Genomic DNA, 24,424 nt, shown 5'->3' with positions numbered 1-24,424 from the left:
ATATAACTGCTTTATATTTTGGCCAGTTATGCATCTTTATTGAGATATAACTATCATATGATAAGTGCACATATATAAGCTGCATAATCTGTTGTTTTGATGTGTATATAACCATGAAATGACAACTATAATCAAGATAATGAATATATTCATCAACCCTGAAAGTCCGTGTTCTTGGTAATTCTTTCCACCTGCCCTGCCTTTACCCTGTCCTGCCTTACCCTGCCCCATCCCTGTCCCTATGTACTGATCTTCTTTCTGTCACTATAGATTAGTTTGCAGTTTCTATACATGGAATCATGTAGTAGGTACTTTTTTGTCTGGTTTCTTTCACTGTCTGGCATAATTTTTTGAAATTTATCTATGTCATTGTGTGTATTACTGGTTCATTGATTTTTATCACCAAGTGGCATTTCATTATATGGATATACCATAATTCATCTACCCATTCACCTGCTGATGAATATTTAGGGCTGTTTTCAGATTTTGACTATTACCAAGTTTCTATAAACATTTGTGAAGTCTTTATGAGGACTTACACTTTGTTTTCATTTGGGAAAATACCTAGGAGTGGAATGGCTGGGTCATTTAGTAATTCTGTGTTTGGTGTGTTTATTTGCTTGTTTGTCTTTGTGAGGCAGAAAGAAGAGACAGAGAGACAGGAACATCAAGCTGTTCCTGACGTGCCCTGACCAGGCATCCAACCAACAACCTCTGCGCTTTGGGACTATGCTCCAACCAACCGAGCTGCGTGGCCAACGCTTACGTTTAACTTTCTGAAGAACAACAAACTGTTTCCCAAAGCAACTGACTATTTTACAGCCCCACGGGCAGTGTGTTATTCTCACTTGTGTCCCACGAATGACAAGGTGTCCATTGGCTGGTGGGAGCATGAACGCCCAGTCTGGATGAGCTCTGAGAATCATGCCTACTGTTTCTTTCGGGGGTGCTTGCCCTACCTAGCTTCAAGTAGTTTTCTCACCTGCACACACTGATTAGATCTCCAGAGGTCTCTCTAGTACTCTGCACTGCAAACTCCTATCCTATTGGCCTCTGCAGATTCCCAGCTCCAGCTCCTCAACACAGGGAGAACACTGCACTTCGCCTGGGTTCCCACTTCCTACTTTGTGGCCTGGGAACTCGCTAGGCCACACACTGGGACAGGGCTCACCTTGTTTACTTCCCTCTTTCAGTACTCAATGTCCTGTACTGCCTGGATGCCATGTCTAGGAATTCTGTTTGATTTGTTTTGTCCAGACTTTTTAGTTGTTTCAAGCAGCAGGTTAAATCCAGACCGTTTCAATTTCTCCAGAAGTCTGACATCAGTTATGTTAACAGAAAATTTTTTCTTCAACCCATGGATATTTGAAGTGTTTAAAAATTTCCAAATATTTGGGATTTTTTTCCTAAGTGAAATGTTATTTATTTCTGACTCGATTCCACTGTGTAATTAGTAAAATCTTAAGTGTACCTTTATTTTCGAAAAATGCATACTTATATAACCACACCCTATCAAGACAGAATACTTCTAACACTCCAGAATGTTTTCTCATGCCCCTTCCCAGTCAAGGTCCACTCCTGCCCAGAAGCAATTATTGATCTGATTTTTATTACCATAGGTTAGTTCTGCAAATTCTAGCACATCATATAAATGAAATCATACAGTATCTGTTTTGTGTCTGTCTGCTTTTTGAGATTAATCAATGTTGTTTTATCAACATCATGTTGTATCAATGTATCAGTTAACCCTTTCCTTTTTATTGCTGAGTGGTATTCCATTGTTTACCACAGTTCTTTTATTCATTTATCTGTTAATGGATATCTGGGCTGCTTCTAATTTTTGGCTATTATGAAGAAAGATGCTAAGATCATCCTTGTACGAGAATCTTTGTGGCTCTTTGAAGTAGACATGATTGCAGCTGTAGTGGAGCTCTGTCCTGGCTCGCTCCCACTTCTGACTCATGGCTGTTTGCTCTCATTCTCACTGAGGAACAAGTCAGTCAGGAAGCAGTACTGCAGCTGTGGTTTTTAAAAATACTGGAAATAGATCCATGGAACCAGAGGTAGTGATTCACAAAATCTGAATTACTCTAACCAGCTACAACACAAAATCTTTGGAGAATGTGTGTGCTGACTTGCTTAGAGAGGTAAAGGGACAGAACTGCCAAGAGAAAGAAACAGTTCAGATGCCTACTAAGACTAAGAATCACTACAAGAAAAACTCCCTGTGGGGAAGGTTCTTAAGACATGGGATCATTGTCAGATGAGGATTCACAAGCAACTTATTGACTTGAATGGCCCCTCTAAGATTGGTAAGCAGATTATTCCCATCAGTACTGAGCCAGGAGTCAAGGTTGAAGTCACTATTGCAGATGCTTAAATCAACCTTTTTAATAAATTGACTATCAGTTAAGAAAAAAAAGAATCTTTGAGGATGTACGTTTTTATTTCTTTTAAATAAAGACCTAGGAATGGAATGGCATAGTAGTATGGTAAATATATGTTTAACTTTTAAGAAATTGCCACATAATTTACCAAAGTATTTGTATTATGTTCTACTCTTAGTAGAAATGTATGATGCAAGAGGCTCTCTAACCTTTGGTGTTACCTTTTTTACCTTAGCCACTCTAATCGGTATATAGAGTAATATCTCATAGTGACTTTAATTTTATGTATAGTTTTTATTTTTAATTTAGAAATTAAATTTAATGGGGTGACACTGGTCTATAGGAACATACAGGTTTCAAGTATACACCTCTATAGCATGTGAACTGTTCATTGCATTGTGCGCCCATCACCCAAAGTCAAATCATTGTCTATCACCATATATTTGGCCCCCTTTACTCTCCTGCATTATTTTTATTTGTCTTTATTTTCTCTTATTGTCTGAGATGAATGTGCAGTATGAACCAATAATCCCTTGTCCAAAATTTTTGAGTTCAGAAGTGTTTGGAACTTATAATTTAGGGGATTTTCCACATATTATACATCTACTACATAATTATGTAACATCTCTAACAGGGTAATCAAATATCGTGTAATCAAATATACCAATATTTCTGCAGCAAACATATGAATAGGCACACTAAGTAGGATTAAGATTATAAATATCCTCAGGTCAGTTCAGGTCAGGTTTTGACACTAAATGAGTTTTAGCACCAAGCTAATGAAAACTCATCTGGGTTTTCAAAGTTTTTTGAATTTTGGAATTAAAGACATAGCCAAAACCAGTGCTTGGTTTCTTGGATCTTTCAACTACCCCAAAGTTATACCCCACTAACTGTTTTATATTTTGTTCTCCTTTAGATACAAAAACAGATGCCACTCATTTGTTTCTCCCTATATAGATCTTAATTATTAAGAGTTACTTATTAAATGAATAAATGGTATTATCTTGTTCTCCCAATAAGATACATCATTTGAGTATAGAGGCTGATATTAATATTACTTTTAAATTCTTCTATCATACTAGCCAGAGAATAAACACAAACACATGCACATGCAGACTGACTAAACCATCTAAAAACAGACTTCCACTTGAAAAGCTACTGTGAATGAATAAGAGGAATAAGAGTGATAATGCTCACTCTCTACTTACCTTTCTAGCTAAACAAACACACAGCACTTACTATGTTTCAGACATTGTCTTAAACATTTCACAAATATTAACTCATTAAAGCTTCATAAAAACCCTAAGATGACATGATATTACCCTTTTTACAGATACATAAACAAAGAGATAGGATAAATAATTTAAACTTACAAAACTAAAAAATGGTAGTCTGGTTCTAGATCATAGTTTTAATTACTCTACTGACCCTGAAAATAAGAAATACACCACTCTTCCATATACACACACAAAAAAGAATAAAAGCACTATTACAGAATTTTCCAGGGTTTCAGTGCTTTCTATTTTAAATTCTGCCAATCTTCACAATAATCCTGTGTGGAAAAACAATTCTATAGAATAAAAAAATAGACTAAAAAAACCCCTTAATTCTAGTTTCTTTGAGGATCAGAACTGTATCTTATTCAATTCTGTATCCTTAGTTCTTGCCATACTGCCTGGCACACACTCAATATATTTTTGTTGATAGAATAGATGCAACAGATTTCTTGCCTACTAATTCAGTGGTTTTCAACCCACAGTCTGTGGACAGATGCTGGAATGCCAGATATTCTGTGCTGGTCCGCAAAAGAATGAACCACTCTGATGCTGTATGAAGATTAGGTGCTGGTCCATGAAAGATAATACTGGGGAACAAAATTTTTGTTGCATCCACCAAAACACTTGTTCTTACCTAATTCGAGTGTGCTGATCTCAAATCTGACATTAGTTTTTCTCTGTAAGCTACAGTTTTTTTGCAATTCAATATTTTAGGTTTCCATCTTATTGTAAAATTTTCAACATTTAGTTTAACATAATGAAGTAGAATGTCTTCTTGGGCATCATTTTTGTGAAAATATAATAATTTATATAATGCAGCAAATACACTAATACACTAAAAGATATGATTGCATCAGAATTTGTCTACAATTTTGAAATAGAACATATTAAAACACTTATTTTAATCATAAAATTTGTACAAAACTTATTTAAATTCTATTCAGGCAAAAATTTGCGTTTGTAGCTCTTGAGTTTGTGTACTTGTTGAGGACAATCTCGAGTGATGCTCTAGCAGTAGTCTGCTCATCACTGACAATCCAAGATTTTCGGGAAACTTATCAAGGTGACTGTTCAGGAAGTGAATCTTAATGCTCATCATACATCCAATGTCGCAGAAAGCCAACAGCATCCTTTGAACCAGTTCATAGTTTTCTGCTTTTTTGTTGCCAAGAAAATTCTTTGTAACTGCCAGAAAAGGCTGCCATGCTGCTTTCTCCTCCTTATTCATCTTCCTGGCAAATCCTTCGACACGTATGAGGATTCAAATTTGAGGTCCATCGAATACACCTGCTGTTATCTTCTCGAAAGACAAGGTAGGAAAAGCAGAAATAATATGTTGAAAGCATTCACTTTCTCTTTTCAAAGTCTGAACAAACTGCTTCATTAAGCCAAGTTCGATGTGAAGTGGGAGAAAAATGATCCTGTCTTGATTAACTACAGGTTCATTCACAATATTTTGCATCCCTACTTCCAAGCTTCACATTTTGGCCACTCCTTCTGTATCCAGTGTTTTTCCCAAGCTTGGGTGTCCCACAAACACAGAAAGCAAGGATCCTTCGTGAAACCTCTGTTGTCCTAGCAGGAAATTTACCATTTTAAGATCCACACAAATGATCCAGTTATGCTCCTCATACTTCAGAAAGTTGAGGACAATTTTTATGTCATAATCTCGCAGATGAGTTAAATAACCAGTTGGAACCGCTGTATAAACATTACCATTGTGTAGAAGAGCACATTTCAGACTCCGTTTAGAGCTGTCAAGAAATAGCCGCCATTCTGTTGGACTGTAAGTGGTAACACCCAGCTGGCTGAGAAGACTACTGATATCATGACAGTAAACAAAGTGTTTATCTTCGGGAAAAAAGTCCACAAAAATTTGTTGACGCTTCCTGAAATGGGATACTGTAGCTGACCGGTGAAGTACATTCTTTTCTTGAAGCCTGGAGGCTAGAAATTCAGCTGCTTTCTTTGATAGGCCCAAATCTCTTACTAAGTCATTCAATTCGGGTTGGCTAAACTGCTGAGGGGTTAATGACTGCTTGGCATCAGAAGAAGACCCTTCAGATTCTACAACCATTTCCTCATGCATCTTTTCAAAATACACTTGATCACCATGTTTGCTTTCTTCATCCTCAGAAGAAATAAAACCATTGAAAACTGGAACCGGGAGTGTCTCAGAGTGTGGGATAGGTCGTATTGCTGAAGGAATATTAGGATATGCGATCATATGCCGTTTTTTCTTGCCGATGCCCTTTGTATGGATCAGACAGAAATAACAGTCACTACTGTGGTCCTTAGGTTCACGCCAAACCATGCGAATACCAAAAGGCATTCCTTTGCGTTTTCCTTTTGTCCAGTCACGAAGCATTTCCTCACAATTATGACACAGAATATGAGGAGCCCAGTTCTTGTATTGATTGCCAAGGGGAACTTGAAAATAGGCAATATATGCAAGTGTCACAAATGATGAAATATTGCGCCTTTGACGTTGAAGTGTGTAAGAGCCACATATATAACAGAAGGTGTCAAGACTATTCTTACATTTACGCCTACTCGAAGAAGCCATGATTGAATCTTAAAACAAAATAAGGGGTGTTTTTATCAGATAAGAATTTTTTACATTTAAAAACAACAATTATGTAAAAGTGATGTTTGTAAAACATTAATTGCCTTGTGGTTCTGTTCAGTCCAAGAGTCGTTGCCCTTTAAACTCCAATTTAAAAACCAATGCATGCCATTAACTGTAACAAAAAGAAATTAAAAATGCATAAAAACTAGAGCATGTACCAAAAAACGGATTTCAGATTTGGAATCAGCGATGCAGAAATATGTAGAAACAGTTCTACAACTTCATGCAACAGAAAATGAAAAAAAAAAAATTGTTCCCCAGTGTAATCTTTATACAACATCAGGGTGGTTAATTCTTTCGTGGACCAGTGGTTGAAATCCACTGTATTCTGATGATCTGTTATCATCAGAACTTTGCAGTCCCAGCCTCAAGTACATAGTGAATGTTCAACGTTTGTTGAAAGCATAAAAAATTGCTAGGATTTCCAACCTAGGTTTACTAACTACCAACCTAATCTTTCTACTGCCATTGGTAGCTGTTCTGGTTCCCTGATTCCAAATGGAGACCCAGTAAACACCAAAAATGTTCTCTTTACTTAAAAATTTCCCTGCCGCATCCCCTTTTCTCTATACTGTGCTATAGTTTTAGGCCATAAAACCCAAATAATTACAACAGTCACGCTTTGGTGTCTCAGTCTCTAGTCTTGTGCTTCTCAAATATAACTTCCACAAAGTAACTCTGACCATACCATTTGACTGCTAGAACTTTTCAATGGACCCCCACATCATAATAAATACTGTGTTCTTTTACATGAGATACAGTTTACCCTTGTCCTGGCTTTCTTATCTGCCAGTCTTATCTAACCCCACTTTTTGACTCATATCCTAAGTTTTAGGATCATCACACTGCTTCTAACTCCTCACACACACTACAGCACCTTCTGCATCAAGACCTTTCTCAAACAGTCCCCTCACCTGGAATGTACTGGTTATTATGTACTTATTATTTAAGATAAGTTTAGCTGTCATCTCTTCTGGTAAGCCTTTGCTGATCACTACCACTCCATGGTCTTCTCTTAACACTCTATGTTTGCTTCTTACCATTCCCTTTTGTTGTCACTTGTTTATATGGCTAAAAAATTTATTTTAATGACAACAGTTTGGGGGAACTTCTGGCAGTCTCATTTGGCTAAAAGAACAATCATGTTGAGGTGCTACTGTTATGCTGTTTGAAAATGAACAGTAAAAGCAGCAGCATTGGCCCTCGCTATTTAGCTCAGTTGGTTAGAGCAGTGGTCCCCAACCCCCGGGCCGCGGACTGGTACCGGTCCGTGGGCCATTTGGTACCGGTCCGCAGAGAAAGAATAAATAACTTACATTATTTCCGTTTTATTTATATTTAAATTTGAATGATGTTTTATTTTTTAAAAATGACCAGATTCCCTCTGTTACATCTAAGACTCACTATTGACGCTTGTCTCAGTCACGTGACACATTTATCCGTCCCACCCTAAAGGCCGGTCCATGAAAATATTTTCTGACATTAAACCAGTTCGTGGCCCAAAAAAGGTTGGGGCCACTGGGTTAGAGTGTTGACCCAAAATGCCAAGGTTACAGGTTCAATCTCTAGTTAGGACACATATGGGAAGCAACCAATGAATGCACAACTAAGTGGAACAACAAATGAATGCTTCTCGCCTGACCAGGCAGTGGCGCAGTGGATAGAACATTGGACTGGGACACAGAGAAACCAGGTTTGAAACCCTGAGGTTGCCAGCTTGAGCACGGGCTCATTCGGCTTGAGCATAGGCTCGTCAGCTTGAGCATGGGGTCGCCGGCTTGAGCCCAAAGGTCGCTGGCTCAAGCCCACGGTCGCTGGCTCGAACAAGAGGTCACTCACTCTACTGGAGCCCCTGGTCAAGGCACATATGAGAAAGCAATCAATGAACAACTAAGGTGCCACACGAAGAATTGATACTTCTCATCTCTCTCCCTGCCTGTCTGTCTCTATCTGTCCTTCTCTTTGATTCTCTGTCTCTATCAAAAATAAAACAAATAATAAAAGACCTTTCAGAAAAGTGGGTTTGAAGAACTATCCTTACCATTGTGCACATAGGTCAGCCTCCTTTCTTCTCTGGTAACAATGTTAGATATCCAAATATCATTGCTATGTATAAAAGCAATCCAGTCTGGATCAGCTGGGCATAATTTTGGATCCATCCTAATGTTGGGACAACTAGTCTCCACTAAATTGGGCCGTAAGGGTTGTTGCTAGAAAAGTAAACAACATTTTAAGGTTGATATATACATACTCGTCTGTCAGCATCCTTCCTGTAAAATAAACAATATTTCCAAGTAAAATGTCAATTATGATAATTGCTTCCCAGAAAAATACACTTACATATGCCCTAACTTATAAGAAAGGACTTTTTTTTTTTAAGTATGAATTAGAAAGCTAAGGTAAAAGGAGAAGAAATAAAGACAATGTAACAGCATATACAGACTTTATTGTCCTAACCTATTTAATAGAATAGCTATTATTACTTTCATTAAATATTTATTAAACATTTCAAATTAATTATGCCAATATAAAATAGTTTGTTCATAAAAATGTAACAAAAGCTAGGATCATCATAATTCTATCAAAATGATAGTTCTGATAGCACATTAAAAAATTGCGTGAAATAAAAACAAATATTCAAAACATTTATTAAGATGAACTAAGCTCTTAAAGGAACCAAAACTGGATTGCCTTGTGATAATGTTATCCTCCTAAATACCTCTCAGTACTTACTCAGAAAGTGGGCATTGATGCCCTTTACTACATCTTCTATATAGCAAGTGTTTCTAGTATTTTAAAAATTATATATTAATGTCACTAGAAAAATTATTAACTCTTAAAATTTTAAATTAATACCCAAATGTTTTGTTTCTTTACTGCTAAGTTTCTTAGTTGATGGGTAAACAGAATATTTTGGTTTGTTTAATTACCTTTCGGATTTGGGTGCAAATAACCTTTAGGACCCCAAAAAAGGTGTAACAAGTAGTAATACCAACTTACAGTAAATCCTTGTGGCCCTCCGTCCTTTACATGATATATTCCACTACCAGCTTGAAAGAGAAATGTTCCACTTCCTTGATGATAATCATAAGAAGCAATTCCAACTGTTCCAATGCGTTTTCTTTCTCTTAAAAGTTCTTCTTCTCGAGAATACATTCCATAGTCCAGTGTTGCCTAATGCAAAAGAAAAGAGAAATCATGTATTTCAGTCTTCTGAAAGCTTGTTTTTTGCTTTTAGTCCAAATTCTAGTATCGCCAATATTACTGAGTCTATCTACATTTTGAGTGACCCCCAAAATTTCCAGAAACGTTAAATAGATTAATTAGAAGAAGTCTGCTGAAAGATTTCGTGGTAAAGGGTCTCCAGATGATTGTAATATATAAATATATTAGAGAACAAGAATTACATCTCATTACCTTGGCTCGGCATTTAAGATCTTCCACATTACCAAAATGGAACTTCACAATCTGACATGCAGTCAACAGCACAGACTTTAATGTCAAATGGCTTAAATCTAAGCTTTGACCCTCACTAGAAGTCAGTTTGAGTAACTTAAAGTTTTCAAAGAGTAATTTCTTTCACTTTCAAAATAGTAATAAATCATCAACTTTAGCTTTGTGAAGATTAACTGGGAAAAATATGTAAAGTGTTTAACACAATGATTGGCACAAAATAAGTTCCCAATACCAGCTGTCCTTAGTACCAATTCATTCTATCTACTAATAATACTCTTATAAAACTCTAGGTCAGGCCCTGGCCGGTTGGCTTAGCGGTAGAGCGTCGGCCTAGCGTGCGGAGGACCCGGGTTCGATTCCCAGCCAGGGCACACAGGAGAAGCGCCCATTTGCTTCTCTACCCTTCCCCCTCTCCTTCCTCTCTGTCTCTCTCTTCCCCTCCCGCAGCCAAGGCTCCATTGGAGCAAGGATAGCCCGGGCGCTGGGGATGGCTCTGTGGCCTCTGCCTCAGGCGCTAGAGTGGCTCTGGTCGTAACATGGCGACGCCCAGGATGGGCAAAGCATCGCCCCCTGGTGGGCAGAGCGTCGCCCCATAGTGGGCGTGCCGTGTGGATCCCGGTCGGGCACATGCGGGAGTCTGTCTGACTGTCTCTCCCTGTTTCCAGCTTCAGAAAAATGAAAAAAAAAAAACCCCCCAAAAAAAAAACCCCAAAAAAACTCTAGGTCAGGTTTGGTCACATCACTGATATAAAACCTAACATGATGTTTTTCCCCTTGAAAGGTTATTTTTCTTTCTATCTATCTAAGTGTTAATACTATCCCAGAACATTAGTTCTTATTCAGCCCTGGCCAGGAGAGCATCCTGGTCCCTTGTGGGGTACAGTGGTGATCTCTTTTTTGAAATTTAAGTAAGAGTTACTGTCTCTTTTACTTATTCGGCTATGGTCCTGTTTTTACTTTTTTTTAGTATTTCTGAGTAGAAATAGGTTTTAAAAAACAAAAAAAATCTGAGAGCAGCATCTGTGCCATTTTGTTTTCCTACCTATAACATCTGTTAAAAATCTCTCCCAAAGAGTATTTGTAATTAATGACTGCTGCTGCTGCTAATTTTCCCAAGCTAGAAAAATTATTTGAGAACCCTGGCTGGTTGGCTCAGTGGTCGAGTTTCAGCCCAGTGTGTGGAAGTCCCAGGTTCAATTCCTGGTCAGGGCACACAGAAGAAGCGACCATCTGCTTCTCCACATTTCCCCCTCCCCCTTCTCTCTCTCTCCTCTCCTCCCGGAATAGTTTAAGCAATTTGGCCCCGGCACTGAGATGGCTCCCATGGCCTCGCCTCAGACGCTGAAATAGCTTGGCTGCTGAACAACAGAGCAGCAGCCCCAGATGGACAGAGCACTGCCCTGTAGGGGTTGCCAGGTGTGTCCTGGTCAGGGCTCATGTAGGAGTCTGTCTCTCTGCCTCCCTGCCTCCCACCTGATTAAAAAAAAAAAAAGAAAGGAAAAAAAGAAATATTATTGATACATGTATAAAATTTAAAAAGGAATATAAAGAAAACAAATCTAATAAATGCTAACTTAAAAATAATGATACCCCATATCTTCCCTCACTCACTAAAGCTCTTCATACTCTGAGTTTGATAGAAGGGAAACAGACATGGATTCTGCTACCAAGGTGAAATACACTAAAAAGAGGTCCAGACAAGCTTCTTGGCAGAAGTGTACCACTCCAAAATTAAGCCAGCACACTGAAACAATACATTATTTTCAAGGATGGTAAATATGGCCCTGGCAGGCTTGCTCAGTGGATATGGACATCCCAGATATGGACATCCCAGGTTCATTCCCTGGTCAGAGCACATAAAAGAAGTAACCACCTGCTTCTTCTCCCTCCACTCCCCTTCTCTTCCTCTTCCTCTCCTGCAGCCAGTGGCTCAATGGGCTCGAGCATCAGCCCTGTGTGCTGAGGATGGCTCAGTTGGTCTGAGCATCAGCCTCAGGTACAGAGGGTAACTCAGTTGATTTGAGCATCAGCCACAGAGAGGGGTTGCCAGGTAGATCACAGGGCACATGCAGGAGTCCTGTCTCACTATCTCCCCACTTCTCACTTAAAACAAATAAACAAACAAACAGACAAATATGGTAAATATAGGTGTGTACTTACAAAACTGAAATAATGTTAGATGAGGTTAAAAAAAGACAACCTTGGAATCCTGGTAAAATCTCACCTAGTTTTTTGTATTCATTGTATCATTTTTATTAATGTTAAATTATATATATACACATTTCTTTTGTCTCAAAATATTTTCTGATCTTTGTATTTTTCTTTGATTCATTATCCCCAATATAAAAAATTTGCAAATTCAACGAAGTTTTATTAATTCTGATCTTTTGTTTTAAATATCTCTTACACAGAAGCCTACATAGAAGACAAGAGCAATTCTGAGTATATAATATTTTCATTTCTCTCCTCTCATTACCCTTGAATGTCACCAGACTTGGTCTCTGCTTAAAATGTCTTAATAATCAGAACATAAGAAATTTCAGAGCTAAGAAATTAACTTTCATAAAAGAACTCTGTATTTATAACTTTGTAATTCCATATGGATTAAAGATTTAAATGATAAAATGAAACCAACTTTCCACTTCTATCTACATGGAGTAACAGGAACCACATATATTGACCCATCTGAAACAACTGAGAAAACGGACAAAATATGTATGTTTTCAAGACACTGGACATCAGACAACAAAAGACAGTGATCCTGAGAAATGGGAAACAAATGAGGTGAGCCTTACACTTGAAACAGCTAACTGCCTTGACAGTTTCCAGATGTTGTTGGCACAAGAAAGAAGCTAATGAGTCAAAGAAAAAAAAATCACAAAGAAAATACTTTGAGACAAAAAAACCCACAATATACCAAAATTTAAGTGATGTAACAAAAGCAGTTCTCAGAGGGAAATTTATAACTATAAATGCTTACATTAAAAAAAAAAATCTCAAATCAATAACTCAACCTTCCACCTGACACTGCAATAAAACCCAAAAAAACTAAATCCAGAGCAAGGAAAAGTAGGAAATGGTACAAATTAGATTTGAAATAAAACAAAATAGAAAATAGAAAAACAATAAAGCTCAACAAAACTAAAGTTGGTTCTTTGAAAGGAACAAATTTGACAAATTTAGCTAGAATGATAAAAAAATATAAAAATGAAAAACAAAACCAAAAACCAAAGAAAGAGAAGACTCAATTTACTAAATTCTAGAATGAAAGAAGGTCATTATTAACAATCTTACAGGAATTAAAAAAGATAAGAAAATAGTAAGAACAATTGTATGCCAACAAATCAGGTGATGTAGATAAAATGGTTAAATTCCTAGAAACACACAAACCATCGAAACTGATTCAAGAAGAAATAGGAAATATAAACAGACTTATAATGAGTAAAGAGACTGAGTTAGTAATCAAAAAACTTCCCACAAAGAAAAGTCCAGGACTAGATGGCTTTATTGATGAGTCCCACCAAATGTTTAAAGAGTTAAGATGAGAAAAAAAAGAAAAAAAGAAATGAAATGCATTTCACTCAAACTCTTCAAAAAGAGAGAGAGAACAAAAGGAAACACTTTCTAACTCATTTGATAAGGTCAGTATTACCCTGATACCAAGACCGGACAAAGACATGACAAGGAAATAAAACTACAGAACAATATCCCTTATGACTATAGATGCAAAAGTCCTCAATAAAATATTGGCAAACTTGGGCCCTGGCCGGTTGGCTCAGTGGTACCTGGCGTGTGGATGTTCTGGGTTTAATTCCTGGTCAGAGCACACAGAAGTGACTGTCCGCTTCTTCACCCCTCCCCCAACTCCTCCCCTCTCATGCTGTCTCTCTCTCTGTTCTCTTCCCACAGCCATGGTTCAACTGATTCAAGCGCATTGACCTGGGCACTGTGGATGGCTCCATGGAGCCTCCACCTCAGGTGCTAAAAATAACTTGGTTGTGAGCACGACCCCAGATGGGCAGAACATTGGCCTCAGAAGGGGGTTGCCGGGTAGATCCTGGTCTGGGCACATGCAGGAGTCTGTCTATCCCCCACACACACTTGGAAAATAAAAATAAAAAAAAAGAAATTTCTGCTGTGCTAGCGTAGTAGATATATAGTTTTTCTTTTACTTTTGTATATTCTTGTACATATTATGTAATGCTCTGACTGAAATTTTGATTTTTTTGTTTTAATAAAGACTGACACAAACTTAATTATGAATAAAAGTGAAAACAAAATACTGGCAAACTGAATAAGGATCATATTGCTAAAAGGATTATACATGGTAAAGTGGGATTTAAGGCCAGGAATGTAAGCTTAGCATAACATATAAAAACCAATCAATGTAATATACTATACTAATAGAAAGAAGTGACCTCAATAGGCAAAAAAATCATTTGAAAAAACCAATTCCCTTCCATAATAAAGACATTCAACAAACCAGGAAAAAAGAGAAAACCTCTCAATTTCATAAAGGGTATTTATGAAAAACCCAGGGCTAATATCTTCCTAATAGTGAAAACTGAAAGTTTTCCCCTCAAAATTAGGAAAAAGAAAGAATGTTCTCACCACTACAATTCAACACTGTACTGGAGGTTCTAGTCAGAGCAATTAGGGGGGGGAAAAAGAAGAATAATTAAGCTCTGGATTGGAAAGGGAAAAGGAAAGCTATCTCTATTTACAGACAAAATGATATCATATATAGAAAACCCTATAAGATCTACAAAACCCCCACAAAACTAATAGAGCTAATTAATCAGTTCAGCAAAGTTTTAGGATACAAATTTGAGATATACAAATATCAGTTATATTTCCATACATCAGCAATGAACACTCTAAAAATGAAATGAAGAAAATAACTCCATTTAAGCCTGATTGGTGGTGGCACAGTGGATAGAGTGTGGACCTGGGAGGCTGAGGTCACAAATTCAAAACCCCAAGGTTGCTGGCTTGAACACAGGGTCACCAGCTTGAGCATAGGATCAACATGTTCCCAAGGTTACTGGCTTGAGCTCAAAGGTTGCTGGCTTGAAGCCCAAGATATCGCTGGCTTGAGTAAGGGGTCATTGGCTTGTCCCCCACCCCCTTAGCCCCCGATAAGGCACATATGAGAAGGAATCAGTGAACAACTAAAATGATGCAACTACGAGTTGATGCTTCTCATCTCAATCTCTTCCTCTCTCTCTCAAAATAATAACTCCATTTAAAATATCATAAAAGCCTGACCAGGTGGTGGCACAGTGGATAGAGCGTCGGACTGAGATGCGGAAGACCCAGGTTCGAGATCCCGAGGTCGCCAGCTTGAGCGCAGGCTCATCTGGTTGAGCAAAAGCTCACCAGCTTGAGCCCAAGGTTGCTGGCTCAAGCAAGCGGTTACTCGGTCTGCTGAAGGCCCGTGGTCAAGGAACATATGAGAAAGCAATCAAAGAACAACTAAGGTGTTGCAACACGCAATGAAAAACTTATGATTGATGCTTCTCATCTAAAAAGAAAAAAAAAGAAAAAGATAAAATATCAAAAAAACAACAACAAAATACTTAGAAATATATTTAACCAGAGAGGTGTAAGACTTGTATACAGAACACTGTAAAATATTGTTGAAACAAAGATCTGAATAAATATAAAGACATCCCAAGTTTATGAATTGGAAGACTTAAGAATATGGATGGAACTACACCCCAAAAATTAATCAACAGAATGCCTATCAAAGTTCCAAATGCCTTTTTTCCAGATATAAATAAGCTGATCCTAATAATGTTCATACAGAATTTCAAAACAATCTTGAAAAAACAAACAAACCAATGTTGTAAGACTCACACTTTCCAATTTCAATCCAGATAGATTTACAGGACACTGGAATAGAATTGAGAGTCCAGAAATAAATCCATATACTGATGGTCAACAGACCTTCAACAGAGTACTAAAACAACTATTGGGGAAAAACAGCTTTCAACCAAAGGTACTGGAACAACTGGATTCCACACATAAATGAATTAATTTGAACTCCTATCTCATACCATATACAGAAATTAATTCAAAATAGATCAAAGACCTAAATATAAGGGCTAAAACCAGAAAACTCATGTAAAATTCCACAAACGAAAAAGTGCTAAACTTGGATTAAGCAACAGTTTCTTATATATAACACAAAAATACAAGCAATCAAAGAAAAAAAACTGACTGAACTTCATCAAATTTCAAAACTGCTAGGCTTCTGAAGCTGGCAGGATGAATGTGGGAGTGTACAGGTGAAGTAAACCCCAACCCTCAAGCAACGAATAATAACCAAGGCATTGGCTGGCCTGCATCATCTTGGTAGGACTACCATCATGTGGTTCTCCTCAGCTTCCTCTTCTGCAGCATTCCTACTGTCTGGACTCTGACCAACACCATCAATAACTTGGCTATGTACATACTATGAAAGGTACACCCTTTGAGACCCCTGACAAGGCTTAGCTACTGACACACTGGGAACAGATGGACTATGGGCTCCACTCTACTTCTCACAAACTCCTCAGCCTCTCTCCGATTGTACTCTGTACTGTACCACCTAGCCAGGTTCTATACAAAGTATGATGCTGCTCATTTCCACATCAAGGTAGCCTAACTGCTCAGTGTACTGCTGCCAACGTTGCCCCAATTCCATGGGCTTTGTCTCTTTTGCATCAATAAATACTGAGAGTAGAGCTGGGGGCAAAGTTGGAACAAAAGACTATAACATCTTTCCCTTTTCAATACTATCTTTTATATTTTAAGAGCCTATGAACTAACCTTTCCCCAACTCTCAGGAAGAGAAGAGATTAGAAGATGGGGTTCCCTGGGCCCAGCCCTGATAGGATCGTTTCTTTGAATCAGGAAAGGGCAGTGAGGTAAAGAACAACTCACTCTCCTCCACAGCAAAAGGCCATGTTTGGGCAGTTCTTTGGTGATTAAGTCTTTCCGTATCTTCCACATCCACTACCTTCCAAATTTGTTTTGCTATATATTTTCCTTAGAATAAATGTCACCCCCCCCAAACACAAACTTTTGCATGTCAAATGCCATGCACTACTTTCCTAAGGCTACTATTATAAATTACCAAACTTGGTAGCTAAAAACAACCGAAATTTATTCTTTCACAGTTCTGGAAGATGGAAGCCCAAAGTCAGGGAGTCAGCAGGGCGAGGCTTCCTCCAAAGGCTCTAGAGGAGAATACTTCCTCGCCTCTTCCAGCTTTTGGTGGTTCAAGGGTTCCTTGGCTTAAATTGGTGGCAACTTAATTCTAATCTCTGTCTACGCCTTCACATGGCCTTTGACTTCCATGTCTGTTTCAAATTTCCCTCTTCTTTCTCCAATCACTGCATTTAGGGCCCACCTTAAATCTAGGATTATTTCATTTTGAGATCTTTAAACCTGAGTAGTATGACCATTCACATTCTTCCTCATGCCTCCTGACCATCCAGAGTACAATCGTATGTGTACGTCTTTAAATTTTGAGCTGAAGAATTGCATGAGATAACAAAAATTTTTATTTTAAAAATGTGTAAGGCAACATTAAAAAAAGGTAAATGTATGTTCTTCTTGTTTCCATAAATTGGTTATCAAATAAACATAAAACTGGAACTGGAACTAATCCCATTTTTTGAAAAAAAAAAAAACACACTCCCAGGGGTTAGCGAGCATGAAAAAAACTCACTACTCATAGGGTTAATTACACCTGCAAAGATCATATTTTTAAACACCTTTAGGACTTGCACATGTTCTCTTGGTGGTCCCTATTTCAAACAGGACATTATCAAGAAAGTAAACAAGAAAAAACCCCAAACAACCTAATTAAGAAACAGGGCAAAGGATTTGAATAGATATTTCTGAAATAAAGATATACAAATGGCCAATAAGCACATTACTAATCACTAGGGCAATGCAAATCAAAACCACAATGACTTACCATCGCTTATTCATTAGGATGGCTACTATTAAAAAGAGCCCTAGCCAGGTGGTTAGCTCAGTTTGTTAGAGAGTCATCCAAACATGCTGAGGCTGTGGGTTTGATCCCGATCAGGGCACATACAAGAACCAACTAATGAATGCATAAATAAGTGGAACAACAAATTGATGGGATCTCTTCTCTCTTTCCTTTCTTCTCCCTCTCTACAATCAACAATTTTTTTTTTGACAGAGACAGAGTCAGAGAGAGGGACAGACAGGGACAGACAGGAAGGGAGAAAGAGGAGAAGCATCAATTCTATGTTGAGGCACCTAAGTTTTTCATTGATTGTTCTCATAGGTGCCTTGACTAGGGAGCTACAGCAGAACTAGGGACCCTTCACTCAAGCCAGCAACCCCTGGGCTCAAGCCAGCGACTACAGGGTCATGTCTATGATCCTACTCTTAAGCCAGTGACCCCACAATGAAGCAGGTGAGCTTGAGCTCAAGCTGGATGAGCCCATGCTCAAGCTGGCGACCTTGGCATTTTGAACCTGGGTCCTCTGTATCCCCAGTCCAACGTTCCATACACTGTGCAACCGCCTGGTCAGGCTAAATTTTTTTTTTTTTAAGCCAGACAATAATCAGCTTTGGCAAGGATGTGGAGAAACTGAAATTCCTGTGCACCACTAGTAGGAATGTAAAATGGTGAAGCTGCTAAGAAAATAGTATGGCTGTTCTCAAAAACAGAAAATAGAATTATATGATCCAGCAATTCTATCTCTGGGTATATACTTAACATAATTGAAACCAAGGACACAAAATGATATTTGTATACCCACATTCACAGCAGCAATATTAACAATAGCCAAAAGGTAGAAGCAGCCAAAGTCTATTAATAAACAAAATATGGTATGCATTCAATGGAATATTACTCAGCCTTAAAAAATATTCTGACACATGCTACAACATGGATAAACCTTAAGAACATTACTCTAAGTAAAATAAGCCAGTCACAAAAAGATAAATATATTTTTAAATTTTATTTCTTGATTTTAGGGAGAGAGTAAGAAAGAGAGAAAGAAAGACAGAAACATCAGACTGTTCCTGTATATGCCCCAACTAGGTATCGAATCTACAACCTTTGTGGTATAAGGACAATGCCCCAACCAACAGAGCTATCTGGCCAGGGCACAGAAGGATCAACATTGTATGATTCCACTTATATGACGTACCTAGAGTAGAAACAGAAGGCAGAATGGTGGTAGTCAGGGGCTGGACTGAGCGGTAATGAGAAGTTAATGTGTAATGGGTACAGAGTTATAGTTTTGCAAGATGAAAAGAGTTCTGTGGATGGGTGGAGGTGATGGGATGCATAAAAATGTAAATACAGGGTGGGGCAAAAGTAGGTTTACAGTTGTTTTAAGAAAAATAATACAATAAATAATAAGAATAAACTGTTTTCATGCTCACAATCATAAACCTGTTTTTGCCCCACCGATGTACACTAATGTATACTTAAAAGTGATTAAGATAGTAACTTTTATATAATGTATATTTCAGCATAATTTTTAAAAAATTGCATCGGCCTGGCGTGCAGAAGTCCCAGGTTCGATTCCCGGCCAGGGCACACAGGAGAAGCGCCCATCTGCTTCTCCACCCCTTCCCCTCTCCTTCCTCTCTGTCTCTCTTCCCCTCCCGCAGCCAGGGCTCCATTGGAGCAGGGTTGGCCTGGGCGCTGAGGATGGCTCTGTGGCCTCTGCCTCAGGCACTGGAATGGCTCTGGTTGCAGCAGAGCGAAGCCCCAGATGGGCAGAGCATTGCCCCCTGGTGGGCATGCCAGGTGGATCCTAAGTCGGGCGCATGCGGGAGTCTGTCTGACTGCCTCCCTGTTTCCAACTTCAGAAAAGTACGAAAAAAAAATTAAAGTATAATAACTTTAGATTAAGGTAAATGATGAATATAGAGGAAGTCACAAAAATGTTTCATCCTCCATAAAAGAAAAAGTAACTATATTTAGATGTATAAATCTAAATTAATGCTTATAGTACTAAACACTTGCCAAAGGTAATTATGGCCGATTTTATACTCATAATTACTGCAATTAAAAGAAAAAAGTAGCCTGACCAGGTGGTGGCACAGTGGATAAAGCATTGGACTGGGATGTGGAAGACCCAGGTTTGAAGCCCCAAAGTCACTGGCTTGAACATGTGCTCATCTGGTTTGAGCAAGGCTCACCAGCTTGGGCCCGGGGTCACTCGGTTTGTTGTAGCCCCCCCCATCACAGCACATGTGGGGGGGGGCAGTCAATGAACAACTAAGGTGCCGCAACGAAGAATTGATGCTTCTCATCTCTCTCCCTTCCTGTCTGTCTGTCCCTGTCTGTTTCTCTCTGTCTCTCTGTCACACACACACAAAAAAAAGTAAAAAGACAATCCACAGAATGGGAGAAAAATATTTGCATATCACCTCTGATAAAGGTCTAGTATCCAGAATATACAAAAAAACCTCTTAAAACTCAACATTAAAAAGACCCAATTAAAAATGGGCAAAGGGCCCTGGCCAGTTGGCTCAGTGGTAGAGCATCAGACCGCGTGTGGAAGTCCTGGGTTTGATTCCCAGCCAGGGCACACAGGAGAAGCACCCATGTGCTTCTCTACCCTTCCCCCTCTCCTTCCTCTCTGTTTCTCTCTTCCCCTCCCACAGCCAAGGCTCCATTAGAGCAAGTTGGCCCGGGTGCTGAGGATGGCTCCATGGCCTCCGCCTCAGGCGCTGAGATGGCTCAGTTGCTGATCAACAGAGCAGTTGCCCCAGATAGGCAGAGCATCACCAGGTAGGGGGCTTGCCGGGTGGATCCCGGTCGGGGTGCATGCAGGAGTCTGTCTCTCTTCTGCCTCCCTGCCTCTCACTTCACTAAAAAAAAAAAAAAAAGATAAGGATGTAGGAAATTAGAATTTTCATATATTACTGGTGGGAATATAAAACTGTGCAGCTGCTATGGAAAGCAATTTAGTAGTTCCTTTAAAATTTAAATAGAGTTACCCATGATCCAGCAATTGAACTCCTAGATATATACCAAAGGAACTGAAAACAAACCTACACAAAATCTTGTACATGAGCCTGACCAGGCAGTGGTGCAGTGGATAGAGCGTTGGACTGGGATGTGGAAGGACCCAGGTTCGAGACCCTGAGGTCGCCAGCTTGAGCACGGGCTCATCTGGTTTGAGCAAAGCTCACCAGCTTGGACCCAGGGTCGCTGGCTCCAGCAAGGGGTTACTCAGTCTGCTGAAGGCCCGTGGTCAAGGCACATATGATAAAGCAATCAATGAACAACTAAGAAGTCGCAATGCACAACGAAAAACTAATGATTGATGCTTCTCATCTGTCTCCATTCCTGTCTGTCTGTCCCTGTCTATCCCTCTGACTCTCTATCTGTCTCTGTAAAAAAAAAAAAAAAAAATCTTGTACATGAATGTTAAAACAGCATTATTTATAAAAGCCCCAAAGCTGAAACAATGCAAATATTCACAAACTAATGGATCAATGTAAATGTAGTACATTGTTCCCCGTTTGCTTTTCAGTTTCAGTTATCTGCAATCAACCGTGGTCTGAAAATATTAAATGGAAAATTCCAGAAATAAACCACTCATAAGTTTTAAACTGTGTGCTATTCTGAGTAGCATGATGAAATCTTGCACCTACCTATTCTGTCCTGACTGGAATGTGAATAATCCCTTGTCCAGCGTATCCACGCTGTTTATGCTACAACCCCATTAGTCAATTAGGAACCATCTCAGTTATCAGATTGACGCCTCAGTATTGCAGTGCTTGTGTTCAAGTAACCTTTACCTTAACTTAATAATGGCCTCACAACACAAAAGTAGTGATACTGGCAATTAAGATATGCCAAAGAGAAGCCATAAAGTGCTTCCATTAAGTAAAAAGGTACAATAAGATATTTTGAGAGAGAGAGACCTCATATAAGTTTTACTACAAACATATTGTTATAATTGTTGTTTTGTTATAGGCTATTGTTAATCTCTTACTATACGCAATTTGTAAATTAAACTTTACTGTATGTATACATAAACTGTATCATATGTACAGGAAAAAACACGGTATACTTGGGACTCAGTACTACCTGGTTTCAGGTATCCACTGGGGATCTTGGACTGTATCCCCCACTGATAAGGGGAGTACTACTGTATAGCCATACAATAAAATATTATTCAGCCATAAAAATAAATGAAGTATTGTTATTTGCTACAATGTAAACGAATCCAGGAAATACTGTGCTAAGTAAAAGAAACCAGGTACAAAGGCCCACATATTGTATAGGCAAATCTATCATGACTCATAGAAGATTGGTGGTTTTTAGGCCTGGGGTTATGGAGGGTGGGGACATGGGGAGGGACAAGGGTTTCTTTTGGTGATGACTAAATGTTCTAAAATTAGATTGTGATGATAATTGCACATCTCTGTGAATACACTAAAAACCACTGAACTGTGTATTTTGTGTGAATTGCATGGTATGTGCATTAATCTCAATAAAGTCAGTTTTAAAAAAATTTAAAAATGGAAAAGCATATTCCATGGTAACTGTAATCAAAAGAAAGCTGAAGTGGCTGTATTAATAGTAAAGTAAATTTCATAGTAAAGAACATTGCTAGAAACAAAAAAGGTCATTTCATAACAATAATTTATCAGGAGTCAATTTATCAGGAGGACATAACAATCCTAACCACTCATGCACCTAATAACATAGATTGAAATAAATAGAGCAGAAACTAATAGAACTACAAAGAGAAATACAGTGTGTCCGTAAAGTCATGGTGCACTTTTGACCGGTCACAGGAAAGCAACAAAAGACGATAGAAATGTGAAGTCTGCACCAAATAAAAGGAAAACTCTCCCAGTTTCATACCTATCCAGTGCAGTTTGATGTAGGCTCATGCACAGATTTTTTAGGGCTCCTTAGGTAGCTATCCCGTATAGCCTCTACAGACTCGTCACTGACTGATGGCCTACCAGAACGAGGTTTCTCCACCAAACTGCTGGTTTCCTCAACTGCTTATCCCACCGAGTAATGTTATTCCCATGTGGTGGCGCTTCATTATAAACCTGCCGATATTCACGTTGCACTCTGGTCACGGATTCGAATTTAGCGAGCCACAGAACACACTGAACTTTCCTCTGTACAATCCACATCTCGACTGGCATGGCCATGGGCTGCTCCACTGTATACATGGTGTTACGTCATCATCTGTGCATGCGCACATGCTGCCACATCATCCTACAGAAACTGGGAGGGTTTTCCTTTTATTTGGTGCAGATTTCAAATTTCTATCATCTTTTGCTGCTTTCCTGTGACGGTCAAAAGTGCATCATGACTTTACGGACACACTGTAGTCAAATCTACAATTATGGTTGGAGATTTCAACATTCTCTTTCAATAACTGATAGAAAAAATAGAAAATCAGTAAGGACATAGAAGACTTAAATACTACAGTAAATCAACTTGATGAAATGATCATTTATAGACCCAACAGCAGAATACATGTTCTTTTCAAGTGAACACAGAATATTTATCAAGAAGAACCATATTGTGGGCCATAAAACAAGATTCAATAAATTGCAAGAGTCAAGTAATCAAAGTATGTTTTCTGATTCACATCTACTTCAACTATAAAACGCCAAACTGAATTTCTACCTCTAAATAAAATGCTAAAACATACACCAAATCACAGGAGTGACAATGTCTAATCCTACCTGAAAAAGATCCAAAAGAGGCTTCCAAGAGAGCATTAAGACTGCGGCTTTGTTGATGGTTTTGGGAACTTCAGAATAAAACAGTGTATTTTCTCTGTTCTCACCAGACATAGCTGCAAGAGAAAATGATCTTTTTAAAAATAATTTTTTAAAATAGTGATCTATTGCAATCATAGTAGTAAGAACATATTGCCCTCTATATGTGCACATCTTTGTACTCTAAACAGGGATCTCTGATGAATGCTAAACAAGTAGCAGATGCACACAACACACGCCATGGAAATTAGCTTCAATAAAACTCAGGCTTCACAGAAAAACGCTCATGTTTCATTCTGATATTCAGATCTTAGTCCCTCTCAAAACAAACATAAAAGTGTATATGATGATATAAGGACAAGTGTCATTTTAGTATTTTTTTGAAAATTGTTAAGTTTCTTACAAGTTGACAATAGACTCATGAGATTCCAAATGAACGTGCTTTGTGACTTCAGATTACTAAATTTCTTCTTTTTCTGAATCATTAAAGTACTTATTTAGAAATAAATAGGTCTAACTAAATTCTCATTTTTCTTCATTATTGTTCTATAACTGTAATCACTAATAAGTTTCAAATGAAAGGGCACTTCTATTAAAATAACACAGAATCTGGTATCTGATTTGCTAAAAGTCTCTATCCTTTATTGGGGAAAGGTGAAGGAAAGAAGTCTATATAAAGTAGAAGCCAGGTCTACTCTATGAAATAACGCAGTAACTGAATGGGAAGATCACAGCAGTGTAGAATGAGCTACATACAAAAGAAAATAAGAAATACACTTCAGTTTTGAAGATGTGAACCAAAGAAAACTCAAAGTAAAACAAAGTTCTTATTTCTAAACAATGTTAGAAAGGTATCACTTCCAAAAAAGCTAGGAGAGTGAAGGAAGGAGAAAATAAATTTCATAGTAAAAACAAGAAAC

The 24,424-nt window shown here is 38.3% G+C and overlaps 1 protein-coding gene and 2 pseudogenes across 5 annotated transcripts in view; 2 read left to right on the top strand and 1 right to left on the bottom strand.

Annotated features, from left to right (window-relative positions):
- Positions 1–24,424, bottom strand: part of DPP8 (dipeptidyl peptidase 8) — a 78,400-nt gene that overhangs the window by 42,208 nt on the left and 11,768 nt on the right. For all 5 annotated transcript variants that reach the window (XR_010746312.1, XM_066344401.1, XM_066344399.1 and 2 more), the window contains exons 4-6: positions 23,469–23,581; positions 9,297–9,470; positions 8,338–8,506 (exon numbers count right to left, since the gene is read on the bottom strand). Coding sequence is in view for 4 of the 5 variants with exons in the window: in XM_066344401.1 (XP_066200498.1) it covers positions 8,338–8,506; positions 9,297–9,470; positions 23,469–23,581 (456 nt within the window). In the remaining variant the exon portion in view is untranslated. The remainder of the gene's footprint in view (positions 1–8,337; positions 8,507–9,296; positions 9,471–23,468; positions 23,582–24,424) is intronic.
- On the top strand, positions 909–2,380 carry LOC136375862 (small ribosomal subunit protein uS10-like; annotated as a pseudogene).
- Positions 11,406–16,473, top strand: LOC136375860 (ORM1-like protein 2 pseudogene; annotated as a pseudogene).

This window comes from Saccopteryx leptura, chromosome 6 (assembly GCF_036850995.1).
Source record: "Saccopteryx leptura isolate mSacLep1 chromosome 6, mSacLep1_pri_phased_curated, whole genome shotgun sequence".
Taxonomy (NCBI): domain Eukaryota; kingdom Metazoa; phylum Chordata; class Mammalia; order Chiroptera; family Emballonuridae; genus Saccopteryx; species Saccopteryx leptura.
Note: the sequence above shows the minus strand (reverse complement) of the source record. Positions and strands in the feature narration are given on the sequence as shown.